General features: G+C 40.4%; 3 protein-coding genes and 2 long non-coding RNA genes across 5 annotated transcripts; 3 read left to right on the plus strand and 2 right to left on the minus strand.

The window, feature by feature from the left end:
• The first annotated feature begins 1,113 nt into the window (after positions 1–1,113).
• LOC127756542 (uncharacterized) lies at positions 1,114–3,574 on the plus strand. Its single transcript, XM_052281889.1, has one exon. It carries the CDS (start codon positions 1,543–1,545, stop codon positions 2,113–2,115), a length of 573 nt encoding a protein of 190 aa, XP_052137849.1. The 5' UTR covers positions 1,114–1,542; the 3' UTR covers positions 2,116–3,574.
• Positions 3,575–3,848: 274 nt separating this feature from the next.
• On the minus strand, positions 3,849–4,295 carry LOC127756543 (uncharacterized). The gene is made up of 2 exons (XR_008013239.1): positions 4,235–4,295; positions 3,849–4,084 (listed from the first exon to the last, which is right to left on the minus strand). It is a non-coding gene; the product is annotated as an uncharacterized LOC127756543 (long non-coding RNA).
• Positions 4,296–6,364: 2,069 nt separating this feature from the next.
• LOC127756576 (histone deacetylase 10, chloroplastic) lies at positions 6,365–11,182 on the plus strand. Its single transcript, XM_052281932.1, has 9 exons — positions 6,365–6,601; positions 7,410–7,660; positions 8,019–8,093; positions 8,379–8,480; positions 8,696–8,767; positions 9,382–9,438; positions 9,559–9,810; positions 9,909–10,090; positions 10,489–11,182. Exons 1-9 carry the CDS (start codon positions 6,562–6,564, stop codon positions 10,787–10,789), a joined length of 1,332 nt encoding a protein of 443 aa, XP_052137892.1. The 5' UTR covers positions 6,365–6,561; the 3' UTR covers positions 10,790–11,182.
• LOC127756577 (uncharacterized) lies at positions 10,021–10,578 on the minus strand. The gene is made up of 3 exons (XR_008013242.1): positions 10,467–10,578; positions 10,253–10,372; positions 10,021–10,135 (listed from the first exon to the last, which is right to left on the minus strand). It is a non-coding gene; the product is annotated as an uncharacterized LOC127756577 (long non-coding RNA).
• A 377-nt stretch (positions 11,183–11,559) lies between the features above and the next one.
• On the plus strand, positions 11,560–15,005 carry LOC127758211 (uncharacterized). The gene is made up of 6 exons (XM_052283835.1): positions 11,560–11,835; positions 12,799–12,996; positions 14,058–14,126; positions 14,223–14,298; positions 14,380–14,444; positions 14,526–15,005. The coding sequence occupies exons 2-6, from the start codon at positions 12,814–12,816 to the stop codon at positions 14,616–14,618; spliced, it is 486 nt and encodes a 161-aa protein (XP_052139795.1). The 5' UTR covers positions 11,560–11,835; positions 12,799–12,813; the 3' UTR covers positions 14,619–15,005.

A 15,005-nucleotide genomic window follows, 5' to 3' on the forward strand; every position in this document is an offset into this window, starting at 1 on the left:
CAACACATTTTGAACTTCTAAACACTAAGCTCCGGAAGAGAAAAAAACACTGCACCTAACAAACAGCCAGACGAAGCACAACGGTACTGAAATCTCGCTTTCAACGGAGTACGTTGAGCCAAACCAGCCAACAGCAAGTCCACTACATATGCTACTATAGTACTCAGTACTCCCTCCGTCCCAAAAAAAGACAAACCCTGGTTTTCGTATTCAACGTTTAACCGTCCGTCTTATTTAAAAAAATTATAAAAAAAATTAAAAAGACAAGTCATGCATAAAATATTAATCATGTTTTATCATCTAACAACAATAAAAATATTTATTTGAAAAAATTATAAAAAAAATTAAAAAGACAAGTCATGCATAAAATATTAATCATGTTTTATCATCTAACAACAATGAAAATACGAATTATAAAAAAATGTCATATAAGACGGACAGTCAAAGTTTGACACGAAAACCCAGAGTTTGTTTTTTTTGGGACGGAGGGAGTAGTTGACAAGGACTAGATTAAGTTTCATATTGCATATTCAAAACAATTTGTTTTTTTTCTGTCGATTTCATATTCTTTGTAACGTAATATAGTTTTATCTTAAATTTGAATTAATATATGCTACTATCACATTGACATTTTTTTTGAATAGTCTGGACCAACGGCTAACAGGTGGCAACCCCCAGCACTGAAAGCTACTGCCACCTCATATGCTGACAAGGCCATTGCAGCCGCCTTTACTCTTTCTTTTGCAAAAAAGTAGAGGAAGAAAGGGAGAGATGAGTTCTTGAATTTGCAAGCAACATTTTCAGAAACTGTTCTTTAGCAGAAAGGCACAGGCTGCAAAAAGCACTGCCTGTCTGCTGCTTGATGCTTCTATGCTCTTCCATCCTCCCTCCAAAACCATTCAAAACAACTCACAGCTTGACTTTGCTTTTGAATATAATCACCATACAAAACATTACAACAGCTAATCAATTGTTTACATTTGCCTTGCTGAATGCTACTACTGATTGATTGGTTAGTTCAGAATTGCATCTTTATATTCCTTAACACCAGAAGTTACACCTTAAACTATTAAGGCTATCTCTTTCTAGAACATTAAACTATTGGGCTCTGTTATGTCTGAACTGGACACTGTTTAGGAGGTCATTCCATTTGATATGGGAGTAAGCTTTAGCCCTTGGACTTTAGCTGTATATAATGACCTTTTAATTAAACATTAATAATGTTATTAGGTCCTGCCTCTTAGTGCTTTCCTGCTTGGCATCTCTCTGATGGACCAATCTAATCACCCAAAGCATCTTACCAACCACCACAAATATTGTTGTATAATAATACTTCCATTTGCCAACCATCACTTGAGCTTGGGAGCTTAAGAAAACCATATCACCTTCTCTCTCTTCCTCCTCTCCCGTTCTCTCTCTAGCTATTTCTTGAGGTAGATAAAAGAAGACAGACAGAGGCTTCCATTTGATAGTTCAGACTTCAGAGTTCAGAGTAGAGAGAGAGAGAGAGAGAGAGAGAGAGAGAGAGAGAGAGAGAGAGCAATGCAAGGTTTCAGCTTTGCAGCCATGGAGGAGTTCACGTTCCCCAGCGTCGCACCGGAGCGATGCAACGCCGGCAAGAAGCCGCCTTTCTCCCCTCACTTCGCCACCCCGGCGCCGTGGTTTGGCGGCGGCGGCGGCGTTGTCGTCGACGCGGTGGTGTACGATCACCGGAGGAGCTTCTCGGCCGTCGAGAAGGGGGAGGAAGAAGACACGGTGAGAGGCGGCTGGTACTATTGCTACGACGACGGCGGCTGCGGCAATGTCTCGGCGAGGTTCGCCGGCGGCGAGGAGACCAAGACGATGGACATGCTGTGGGAGGACTTCAACGAGGAGCTCTCCCGGGCGGCGGCGGCGCCGCCGTGCCCGCTGAGCAAGGAGTGGACCAAGGAGGCGTGGCTCGCCCGCGACGGCACACCCGAAATGCGCCGCCATGCCGCCGCGGCGGCGGCGGTGGCCTCCGGCAGCGTGGTCCGGCGGAGGCGGCTGAGCTTGCTGATGATGCTGAAGCTGCTCAAAAAGCTCTTCTTGGCTCACAAATCCAATGCTGCATCAAGAAAGGCACCACCAATCTGAAAATTCTGATTGACAGTCAGAAGAAGCAGTAGATGATTGCATGCATGATATACCAGGTGTATATATCGATCGATCTATACATTTTTCATCCTACCAGAATCCAGAGTTTGATTCATAGTTAATGGCTATGATTCTTTTCTTTTTTTTCTTCTTCTTCTCTACTTTTGATTTTCTGATGAATGTTCAGGCCTTCAGGGTTTTGTCTCTTTTGTTTGTCTGATGAATGTTCAGGGTCTGATACTCTCTGATCCCGCTCGTCTTTTTTGTAATGCCATTGGATTTGGCGTCTGTTTGATACTACTTGATTTTAGCTGCCGAAGAACATACTGAAATGAAGGAACCCATTGGGTTTCTTGTCTGAATCTTTTGTTGATTCTCAGGACTACGCATGATGATCAAGTTCATTGTGCCTCTTTTGTTGATTCTTTCGGGTAAAACTGCCATGTCAACTTCAAAGATGCAGCGTTGGAACCACAAGTTATTCTGTCAATGGTAAGCAAGACACTTACTTCATCGACCACCACTCCGGCGAATACTGGTCCTAAAGCTTAAAGTTCACACATAAATGCATGATTGCACACTACAAGTTACAGAAATCATGGCAAAATTGATGATCAAAGTGGCCAATCCATATTAAAGAAAATTGGCATGTTTAAATGGGTTTTCATAATCACATAGTTGAAATGCATTCATGACTTCACTTGAAAACTACATCTATTACTAAAGGAGGCTTTTGATTTTGGAAAGGCAAGGTAAAAAAATCTTGGTGCTTACTTTAGTTCTAGCTTTCCTCGAGTAAAAGAAGTTCAGACAACTTTAAAGAAATAAAAGTATAAAACACACTTTCCCTCCTTCAGTAAATTTACTTGACCCCGTTGAATGCACCGTGCAAACTTTAAAACCTCACATTGCTCGTCAGACTTAACAACGGTAAACATCAACAGTATCATTTCAAACTATGATAAAACAATAGTCGTCAAAATGTGTTTAATGCAATCAATTTGGTCAAGTAAAAGTGAACAAAAGAGGGGATAACTTTAGCTTTCAGCCGTTTAGATGTCGCTAATTTGTTGTAAAAGAAAAAAGAAGCAGCTTTAACGAATAAGATCTTTATTGTTACAGGTGATAGTCTGAATATGCATACATGGCCCTCTTGTGCATATATAATGCTTGACTACATTATCACTGTGGCATCTATCCAAGATTAGCAGCAAATTAAGGAACGGCCATGTGAAGACATACCAACAAACTGGTTGGTCCCAAGTAGACAGCAAGAATTAGTTGTTGTACAGAATGTAGTGTACATGTCAGCTTGATGTCATTGCATACCAATCTGCACTCACTTGGTAGGTAGCATCACAAAAGATAAAAGAGCACACTTTCAGAAGATATGGTTGTTGGTTATGCAATACACAGTAGATAACATGGCAGAATACTTCAATCCCTCAACTAGAGTACTTACAAATGACCTGAAACTAGCCATAAATGCTAAGCAATGGGATTGTGACTTCACAAGTTCATATAATTTCACAGATTATCTTCTTGACAGCATACCTAACAATCTTAACAGGATAATTTTTTGAGATGATTGAAAGGCAGGTCGAGAAAAAAACTAACTGTTTTATTTTAAACCTTCTTTATGTATGATGTTCGCCTAAACTTAACTTTATTACTGTAGAAGATATTGTAAGGATAAAAAACAGCGCACTGAAAAAACTTACACCATCATAATGTGCATTAATGAAATTCCAGGTGAACACTTATTATACTTTGAAGGGAACATGAGATCACATGTCTACAAGAGCATGTAGTATGAAGGGCACCACATATACAAGGAATTAGGGGTACTGGTATCTATCTTAAAGTAGCGTCTATCTGTTGACCGATTAAGCACAAAACAACTCAGCCATAAGAACACCATTCATCTTCTTCAGGCTGAGGACGGGTTTGTTACTTCCCCCTGAGTCATCTGGTATGTTGGAAAAAAATAATAATTCAGCTAATCAAACAGAGGAGCATGTGACTCTCATCATAATAGAATCAAATGGAACTCAATAGATAGGTTCAGGTAAAAAGGACACAATAAAAAAGCTAAATGGAAGTATAGTCTGTACCGTACCATGATGCATAAGAAACTCGGTTATCACTCTCAATCCTAAGCAAACCTAAAAGAACCTGTAAAAGAAAATTATCTGTCAACTAAAATACAATTGCACTCAATATATAAATGGCAAAAATATCTATATGGGTAACGAAAATTAGCACAGCGTTTTGTATAGAGCAGTTAGTGGAGTGTATGGCATGGTTGAGATAATGCTTGTCCAGTATCAAAAGAAAAGTCAATGCTAGTATGAGGTTGATCTGCCTTCCCAATCTGACCAAGTGGAACCAACTACAGTTTATAAAAACAATATGGTAAGAACAGAAATAAAGCATACTTTTATTTGACAGCTGCAGAGAAACATGTCTGTATTGTTTCATCACTTGGAAATGTTTTTCAATAATCCAGTCAAAGAACCGCAGTGTGTTGATTTGTACTCGCACTGCTCACAGCAGGATTGAAGTAATTGGATAACTCTCACACATCTGGGAAAAAAACAAGCATAAATAACAAGCTGAGTCATATATATCCCATTAACTTACACAGTAAGGTGATTCTAAAATCATACACACAATATTACCTTGCAGCACCGTTTAAATGTTCAATCATACTAACTCCAATCAACTTTAGACAATAAAAACAGTAAATAGTTCATTGCTATTGTTCTAGGTTCCTAGCAACGGATTAATGTTTGGTATAGTATAGCAAAATGGTAAAAAGCCAAAGGTTCCAGTTGTATGGTCATAAACAATGACAAGAACCCAATGCTTTATCCATATATGTAGTGAACACGATAATGAAAGGAATCACACCACAATAAAAATTAAAGCAGGGGAAATTATGATAAATTGATGCTAATGTACTCTGTACATATCAATCAACAGCATGTGTAATATGTGTATTAAAATATAACAGCAAGGTCCAATAGAGGAAACACAAGATTTTAACATCCATCCTAGACTAGAAATTTCTTTATGACAGATAGATGCTATTAGCATCCAAGATTGCTAGTCATGAATAACTAACGGTGAATTTCACAGACAATTCTAATGTATTTCAATCCAATAAACAATATTATGGAATTCACATCCGTGAACAGTAAACAGGAGAAAAGCCCCGATTCATGCTCAAATTGCGACAGATTAGCAGTTTAAGATTGAAAGGCTAGCCCATCCGGGCACCTATGAAACTGACTAACAGAGTAACAGTAACTCATTTCCTGAAGGCACACAGGGCCACATGCTGGATATATTCAGAAATAATACTGTATCATCTTGCTGGATATATTCAGAATAACAGAAACTTATCGCATGATTGAACAAGCGGACCAACTAAATCAGCTTGCTTCACCAAACACCTGGAAGCAAGCATCATCTTGCTGCCACGACCACCACCCATAAGCATCACCCACAACTTCCCCAACAACAAAGCCCAACTCCTGCGCCCTGACACTGTCCTGGCAGCTGGTAAATACTATGAATCCATAAACCTAACATTAGATCGAGATAGCCACTAAGCCCTAATCCGATGATTCCCCATGCCTCTTCCAGTCCCCCACAAAACCTAGTCAATGCGTCGGCAACCCACCTAAATATCCCAAGACCTCATCAAATTCCTTACAGCCGCATCCAAGAAATCGAGAGGTATCCAACAATATCGCATTGCAATCATCAGAATGGACTAAAAGAACTAAGAAGAAGAAAAGCTTGGAGATGGAGGACACTGCCGCGTACGTACTTCTTGGAATCGAACATGTTCTTGGAGAGGCAGGCCTGGATGTCGCACGCCTCCTTCTTGCACGGCTCCTTGCTCTGCTGCGCCATCTCCTCCTCCTCCTCCTCCTCCCGCCGCCGCCGCCGCCGCCGCCGCCCGGATCAAAGTTGCGTCTCGGAGTTGACACGCACGCGGCGAGCCAACAAGAAGAGGACGCCCATGGCGGCGTCGGCTTCTTTCCTTCTAGAAGAGGAGGGATTCGTCGCAAACGGGCCGGATGATTCGGCCCATTTCTCCAATCGGTCCATATGGGCCGCAGTGGGCTTGGGATGACCGATCCGGCCCAATGTAGTGGCTGCTCATTTGGAGAATTTTGCGCCTCTCAAAAAAAAAAAAACCGGAAAAAATGCAATTGTTTTCGCTAGAAAAGAACACGAGAAGATAGCGAAAGCTTGGGGGTGAAATCCTGTGGTGTTTCATGGACCAAGCTACTCGTTGAAGAGATAATTTCCCTTGTTTTGTATTTTCTTTTTCCGATTAAGAGGAAAGAACCAAGCAAAGAGGTGGTAGAGGAGAGGGGATTCAGTGAGGAAGGGAGAGAGAGATAGATCCCTGGAGGTTTGCAGGAGGGGATGGAACAGCTGTGGGTGCCATCGCTTCCGATTCTTGGAGGTAGGTGAAACTACCTCGTTCTTGGGTACATCACTTGCCGATTCATATTTCTTGAGCTGCCAATGGTGTCTTTATTAGATTTCAGCCGTGTCCACCATCTGTTTGAGAGATGCCTTGGTTTCGTTTTGTGGCATCGTAATTCGTCACTTTGTTTGCAGTCAGCATTCCACTTGCTTATGATTAGTCCCACACTCATATAAACTAGATTCCAGTGGGTTATGTTGTTTGATTAGTCTTTTGGGCCAAACATATTACAGTAAACAAATGGTTTGAACAATATCTTGTTTTTTTAGATAAGACAAGATATGGCTTATTTCCCACAAACGTGAAATTTGAGGTTGAAATTACACTCAAACTTAGGTGGTGGATTCACAATCTTATGTTGTCGCTATTGCAGCCTAAAAGAGTTCTCATGCTTTATTGCTCTGATTGCATAAGTTGCTTATTGACATTTTACTTGCAAAAGTGATTTGAGTATGTCCTTGGCTACTACTATAATGATTCTGTCCTTTTCGTTTCATTTAATTTTCCTTAATGAGCACGGACCATTTTAATAATAGAACAAATGCCATTTTGTCAGTATTTCTGAATTGGTTTCCTTCTCAATCTACTATTTTTGACATAACATAATTGTTGCAGAAAGTCCTTTTTTCTTGTTTCAGGGTATAATATTTTTGTTCCACTTAGTTTAGGTATTTTACTGCTCTATGCTCATGTGTTACTGATTTATCTAATCTGCTTTTACTCAATAAATGCAGTAGGTATAATTTGTGTTTAACATATTTTGGGCACTGACTTTTTATTTTAGGAAGGATATTGCCTATGCTCAGGCACTACTGTGGCTTTGGAAGTCATCATCCCTTAACCTGGAGAAGCTTACAAATTACTGGAAGAAAACAGAAGCATAATGGGTGTTGGATTGCATACTGCTTACCAAGCGATAATGGAACTTCTATTTCAGACACAAATGGTGTTCGAAAAGACTTAGCTTTGCCTGACAATTTGCTTCGTGATGCTCATATTCTCTATTGTACATCTCCTGCCATGGGTCATAACAAGGTAAGCTCATTTCAATGCTTTAATTCAGAGCAGCTTTCAGATATGGTTTTCAAGTGTGATGAGCTTCTCTGCATTCAGCAACTTAAGCATCCAAACCTCACTTAAATGTTTATAACTGATAACTTAGTACTGATTAGAAAGTGCATCCTATATAATTGTTACTGTCTTACAACTGTAATTTCTCTGCATTCTTTATTTTTAGTGTAGACTACATTCCGTTACCATCTTACTGTATAATTATATGCTTTTGTGTGCAAAATACTAGGCTTGAAAGAGAAAGTGCTCCGCAAAGTCATGATATGCTAAGATGCCTCATCTAATCAATATCACTATTGTGCTTTTATCCACTGGTATGCAGGAAGCGCATCCAGAAACTAACAAAAGAGTTCCTGCAATAGTTGATGCTCTCGAAAAACTGGAGCTTACTTCGAAGGTATATATAAGTAAAATAACACTGCCCTTTCGTAAGTTTTAAAATGTTCTATATAACTGAGGCCTTACTGTCTGTACCTTCTAAAATGACTGCACATCAGTTAAGAAAACATGTTCTTTCATTCTAGGCTGAAGCGTACAGAACTACCAATAGATAAACATATTAAAAAAAAGGACAAAAGAAATGCTTTCTGTTTCTCTTGAGTTGGACATTCAAAATGTTCACATATGAAAAATAAGTGTTTTACTCCGTGCTTAGATAACATCTTATTTGTTTTGTGTCCAGCATCGTGGTTCACAGGTTCTTGAAATTCAAGATTTCCAACCTGCTTCACTTGATGATATTGCACTAGTTCATTCAAGATCATACATAACTGGACTTGAAAAGGTATTTTCATCACAGTGGTATTATTTTTGGTATTGACATGTTTTAGATAGAACAGAATGGAGCAGCTGCTTCTTATCTACGTTACCTTTTCTCTACTGATAAAAGGATTGAAATATTTTTCTTCGAAAAATGCACCACTCAGATTTTTGGATTATGCAGCTGTTCTTTACATAATATTTGGTTGAACGGTTTGTTTAGAGTGGTCATTTTTGCAGGCTATGAGTAGGGCTTCAGATGAAGGTTTGATATTCATTGAAGGAACTGGACCTACATATGCTACCCAGACTGTAATGATCTATGCACATTCCCTCTTGTTTTTTTCCCCCAATGCTTTTCTCGTTGGAAGGTTATTGAGTACAGTCTTCTGCGCATTATTATTTCATCGATGCACTTGCCAGTCTTTGGTCAGCAGCTATATCATTAAATCTTCTATTTCTAGTTTTCTACCATTCATATGTTGATCAATGGGCCTGGACTGACTAGTTACTGCACTAATTTCATTTGTATCAAATCAAGTAAAACCCCAGAAAGCCCTTTATAAAATGGAATAAAATTCATTCCTCAAATTATTCAGGGACTCATGAGATGAATGGCAAAAACAATTAGTTCAAGTGGTTCATCAAATTTTATAGGAACAGCTGCAGGGCTTCTACACTTGGCAACTCAGTTATTCTAATACCTTCTACTGCAGGCTAAAACTCACATTAGGGCAAACCATAGTTCATATTGTGTACCAGATAACCAGATCTCTTTATAACAAAATACTTCCACCATATGTGTATTTGGATTACTACTCAAGAATGCTTCCATCTTTACTTCTTTTGTCGATGGAAAATACTAGAACTCGAATTATGAAAGTTTACATATCGCCTCTCTTTAAATAATTTATTTTTCTTCACAGACTTTCCAAGAATGTCTCCTTTCTGCTGGTGCTGGAATTACATTGGTTGATTCAGTGGTAACGAGTTTTTTCTCAGTTGATGTTTTATCTTCTTTACTTTTCTTGCTTGTATTTTATGGTTCAGTATATTTTCCTTTGCAGTGCCCATTTCCCGAGAAATGTTCTATGTTTTCCTAGGTTGCAGCATCAAAGTTGGGCCCGAAGCCACCGCTCGGCTTTGCCTTAGTAAGGCCACCAGGACATCATGCTGTTCCTGAAGGTCCCATGGGCTTCTGTGTCTTTGGGAACATTGCAGTGGCAGCTCGGTATGCTCAGAATCAACATGGTTTAAAGCGGGTCATGATAATAGATTTTGATGTTCACCACGGTAACGGCACATGTGACGCCTTTTATGATGATCCGGACATATTCTTCCTCTCAACTCATCAGGTTTGTTACCTCATCTTTAAAACTTGTCACCTTACAAATCTAGTGCAGGAAAAGTAATCTGGGCTTGCAACAACATTACAATGAATTGGTGTATGTAGCTTGGAAGCTATCCTGGCACCGGTAAGATCCACCAAGTTGGCCAGGGCAACGGCGAGGGCACGACGCTCAACCTGCCACTACCCGGTGGCTCAGGCGATTACGCGATGAGGTGCGCGTTTGATGAGGTTATTGCCCCAGCTGCCCAGCGGTTCAAACCTGACATCATCCTCGTTTCAGCCGGGTAGGTTCATTCCTCCCACATTTCATCTTTCAGAATAGAACCATGCTGAAACAGGTTCACATGATCCTGAATGAATTTTTGTACATAGCTTCTGAATCTTAATGCTGCCAATTATTTCACCAAGCCGAAAAGAACCAAAGATCCTGAATCAAAAAACCATACCGAAAAGATATCGACATGATCCCGAATGAATTTCTGCGCATAGCTTCTGAATCTTGACGCCTCCAAATCACCAATCCTAACAGAACCACGCTAAACATGCTGAAATAAGTTGACATGATCCTGCATTGTTTGTGCATAGAAACACATCACCTGAATCTTGATGCTGCCAAACAATTCACCAAGCTATAGAAGCAGAAAAGAAGTGATTACTAACATCCATCATGTTGTTTTTGCAGGTACGACGCGCACGCGCTGGACCCGCTGGCGGGGCTGCAGTTCACGACGGGGACGTTCTACATGCTGGCGGCGAGGATCCGGGAGGTGGCGGCGGAGCTGTGCGGCGGGCGGTGCGTCTTCTTCCTGGAGGGCGGCTACAACCTGGAGTCGCTGTCCAGCTCAGTGGCCGACACCTTCCGTGCGTTCCTCGGCGAGCCCAGCCTCGCCGCGCGGTTCGACGACCCGGCGATGCTCTACGAGGAGCCCACGCGGAAGATCAGGGAGGCCATCGACAAGGCCAAGCACCTCCACTCGCTCTAAGCGCGGCGCCCAGAAGATTGCAACAGTATCTATACTTGGCTGCTGAAACTGCTTGCTGATGCTGGTCAACAACTCAAGATCATATTCATGTCTTGTTAGCTTTTGCACTTTCCAGTGTAGCATTGTACATCGGAAAAGCACGGCATAGTCATTTACATCTTAGTTGCTGTGAATCAGATACATTCGATCGCAAGCTTGTCAATAGTTCAATACCAGTTGTGTAGATTAATACCAGTACTACTGCGATTACTTGCATCTTTCTACTCCAGTTAGTGTCCAGTGGAACCTGTCGAGCTATCAGCATTTTGTTTTATAATACAAAAGCTGACATTTTTTCCCCATATTTATTAGTCACCTTAATTTGTATAACGTTTAGTCTAAAATTGCATAATACAAAAAGGCTACACCTTTAGTATAAACCCACCACACAATTTTTAGTTTGATCTTTTTTTTTCTGACTACATGTGTTTGTATCCTTAACCTTAGTACAATTCTCTTGTTTCATATTATAGAGTATTTGTGCTAAAAGTACTTTTTTTTTCACTTATAAGGATATTGCTTTGTTTTCATTGCAAAAAAAAAATGTTCCAACCCCATAAACATGTGATTTTGACTGTTGATTTAGTCGAAAAGTGTTTGATAAATAGAGAGAAAAGAAACTAGATTTTTGGTATCGTCTTTTTTTTTGGGAAAATGTGATCAGTAGTGGGAAAAGAAAAAGAGATTTTGGCCCATAAGAAGGCAACGGCCCACTGTTGGCCCAGCCCATTCCTGCCTGAGCGAAGCAGTCCCCGCTCGATTTTCCTTCTCCGGGGAGTCCACACGCTCTCGCCGCCGCCGCCCCCTTCCCCTCCCGTGAGGCGCCTCGCCGCCGGCCGCCGCGCAGCGCCGCCGCCTCCCCTGCAGTCACTCTGCCCCGCGCTGTCTCCCCGCTGCTCCAGCCTCTAAGCGGGAGGAGGCAGGCGCCGGCCACCCCGGTCCGGCGGTTTCCCCCGTCGCTGTCGATCCGGCGATCCCCCATCCTTCCATCCTTGCCAACTTCCGAGGTGGGTTCGGGAGGTAACCCGCATGGAGCATTTAGTGTTCTTCAGTTGATCCTTGGGAAGTAACCCTTACTCATCATGTGGTAGTAGCATTTAGTGTTTTTTTTTTTTTTAGTTGATCCTTGTTCATGGGAGCTGCAGTTGTTTACGATGAGTTCATGGTGTTTGGTATGTCACACATGCGGCATGTATTGGTCATTGATGCATCTGAATAGGTTGAACAGATCTTTACAACTTGGGTTTGCTGTGTGAACTGGAATCTTGGAGCAACTCAGTTTCAAAATGTGCAATAGATTAGATGGATAATTCTGATTGGTACTGTAATTTGTAGTACTGTGTCCGAATAAAATTTGAACTACTAAATATGATCCTTGTTGGCATGTTCCCTGCTGTAGGCTGTAGCTGCAGTCTCGGTAGTCATCAGCTAGGCTGATTATTAGCGGCCACAAATCTTACTGTTCATCTACACTCCATAATTAATCCTTAACTTGTTTGTCTATGTTCAGTCACCATATTTTTTCCATAGTTCTCTTTAACTACTGAAATGATTTGGTGTCTACTCATACTCAATTGTTTTCTAAGTAATACTGTATTTATCAATAAAAACATATCTACCGAATGAACAGCCACATCACCGGAAGCTGAATTCTTGGTGGCAATGATGTGTGGGCTGAGCTCTGGTGGGGCTGCTATGTTTAGTCCTTTTATGATTTATTATAGTGTGAAATTTTAAGTTTATAATTCAAGCAGCCGCATGTCTATGAAGGTTTCTGTAAATATCATGCTCTGCTTTGTAAATTCTACCCCAATCTGATGACTTTACCTCTTCATTTTCATTATCTCTCACCCATGGATGGATCTTGTAGTTGCCATCTCACTGCAAACTGCTGCTACAACATTTTCCAATTTTTGTTGTGGAGACCATGTTGTCTGCTTCTCTAAGCAAATGTGCTGATCTTATCTCAGGGCTAGAGTCACATTATGGCTTCAGAGGAACTGAGAACAAGCTTTTCAGATTTAGTGGTGGGTTCTTCATCTCGGACAGACAGCCAAGTTGAATCTTCAGGTGATCCATCATCTGAGGGAGGTGTGCAGGTTACTTGCTTCACTGAGGACCTGCATGATGTTATCCTCCATTTTCAGATAATAAGGTTCTCTAAGCAGGTAAACATGGTTTCCTGGTTCCAAGTTATGTAATTCCAAAATATAAATTGTTCTAGGTAACAACTTTTTCTAGAGTTTTCAGATGTTGTTTGGATCAAGTTCTCCATAAAAAAGATCACTTCATCTGAGTTGTGCTTGTGATAATTGATTAAAGAGATGCTGCTAGTTGATCAATAAAGATGTTCTTTTTTTTTTTTTGGTTTGCTCCTCCAATTCCTGGCTTTGGCATTGCAGCAAAATGTTAGTCAAGTGATGCATATCTGACTCTTAAGTCTTAATTGCACAAGTTGATGTGCGTTATATGAAAATACCGTAAATATTGAATATGTATACGTTATCTTAGTTGTACATGTATGTCAGAACATGAAGCATGCTCTTTTAAGCTTGTTTTCCATGTGATTTAAGCTTTCAATGTTCATGTTGTTTGATTCTCGTTGTACTTGCTTGCAATATATTATGCTCTTTGTGCTGCCTTTATTGTGTACCATGTTCCTAATATCTGCAACATATCTGTTTTGAGAACATGAATTTTCTTTAACTGATGGTTAGCTCCTTCAATTCCTGGCTTTGGTACTATCATCAAAATGTTACTCATCAATGCATAGCTGACTCTTTAACTGATGTAGTTAATGGCATTATATGGAAATAGTATACATTTGAGTATGTTTATATTACCTTATTTGTATGGCAGAACTCAGAACATGAAGCATGCTCTTTTAAGCATGTTTCCCAGGCGATTTAAGCTTGCTCTAGATGGTTTTTACACCATGAATATGATAAAGAAATGCTTATGCTACTAATTCAATATCTCTAAATAACACTTCAACATAGCTTGTGCTCTCCGTTGCTAGTTATATAAGGAAACACCGTACAATGTTTTTGATAGTAACCATGGCCTAGTGCTATCTAATTTAGGTATAATTTTGATGATCATTTTGTTTGAATCTCCTCATGCTTGTTGCAACACGTTATGCTCTCTCTGCTGCCATTGTTGTGTACTGTGTTCCTAACATTTGCAACATATATATTTTGAGATATGGGAATTTTCTTTTTAATTTTAGATCTATGCTTGGGTTGGATGCAACACAGCAAAGTTTGGCCATCTATACGCTGCTGCAAGTACTCGTCCGGTAAAAATTAGAGAGTAATTGTGTTCTTATGATTTGAGGTATAACTATTGCAGAAACTAATATTTCTCCCATGTTACCTCTTCATGGTCATTGCAGGGTAATGGAGTGAGTGTCACCTCTGTACTAGGAGGAACATCTGATAACACTGGTTCAGGCATGGCCCGTCGCTTAGGTACTATTTCTGTTAATAATTGGCCTACGTTCTTAGTTGTATATTGAAAAACAGAAAGCTTATATACATGTCATTTGTCAGTGCTGAAGACAGGTTTGAACATAGTTCTAGCATGCAACATTCCAAAAGACAGTCCCATGCTCGAGGTATGAATCCGCTCATCTTTATTATGTTACAATGTACTCTTGACTGAAGCTATCAATCTCATAGGATCATCATGGTTTCAGGCTGCTGCAGAGAGGAAGCTGATAGAGAAGTTGAGAGGTTTAGGTTATGTCAGACCCAGAGCAGGAGAGGCTAACACTTCCACGGCACAATAATGAGTAACTTGTGAGCTCTCGGTTGGTCAAGAACAGAAACCTTGTGATCCCGCCCTAAATCTTTGCAGGTGATCGTTGGCAATCGCGACTTGTTCATGGATTGATCAGACATCATCTATATGCAGATCATTCTTCAGTACCTAAAAACTCATTGAATCCTACATTAAGGCATTTGCTCCAAGACTTCTCTTCTGATTTTATCTCTTGAGAGGTTGTTAGAGGTTGTCTGGGATGTGATTCACACGTACTTGTACTGTGGATTGTCAGGTACAAGTTGGACCAAACTGAAGCTCCAAAGATTTATGTTAGTGTAAGTACCATTCGGCGAGTACATGCATGTAACAGGAATTCAAAGTCATCGATACAATCCATTTGCAAGCTCTTCAA

Source organism: Oryza glaberrima, chromosome 12 (genome assembly GCF_000147395.1).
Source record: "Oryza glaberrima chromosome 12, OglaRS2, whole genome shotgun sequence".
Taxonomy (NCBI): domain Eukaryota; kingdom Viridiplantae; phylum Streptophyta; class Magnoliopsida; order Poales; family Poaceae; genus Oryza; species Oryza glaberrima.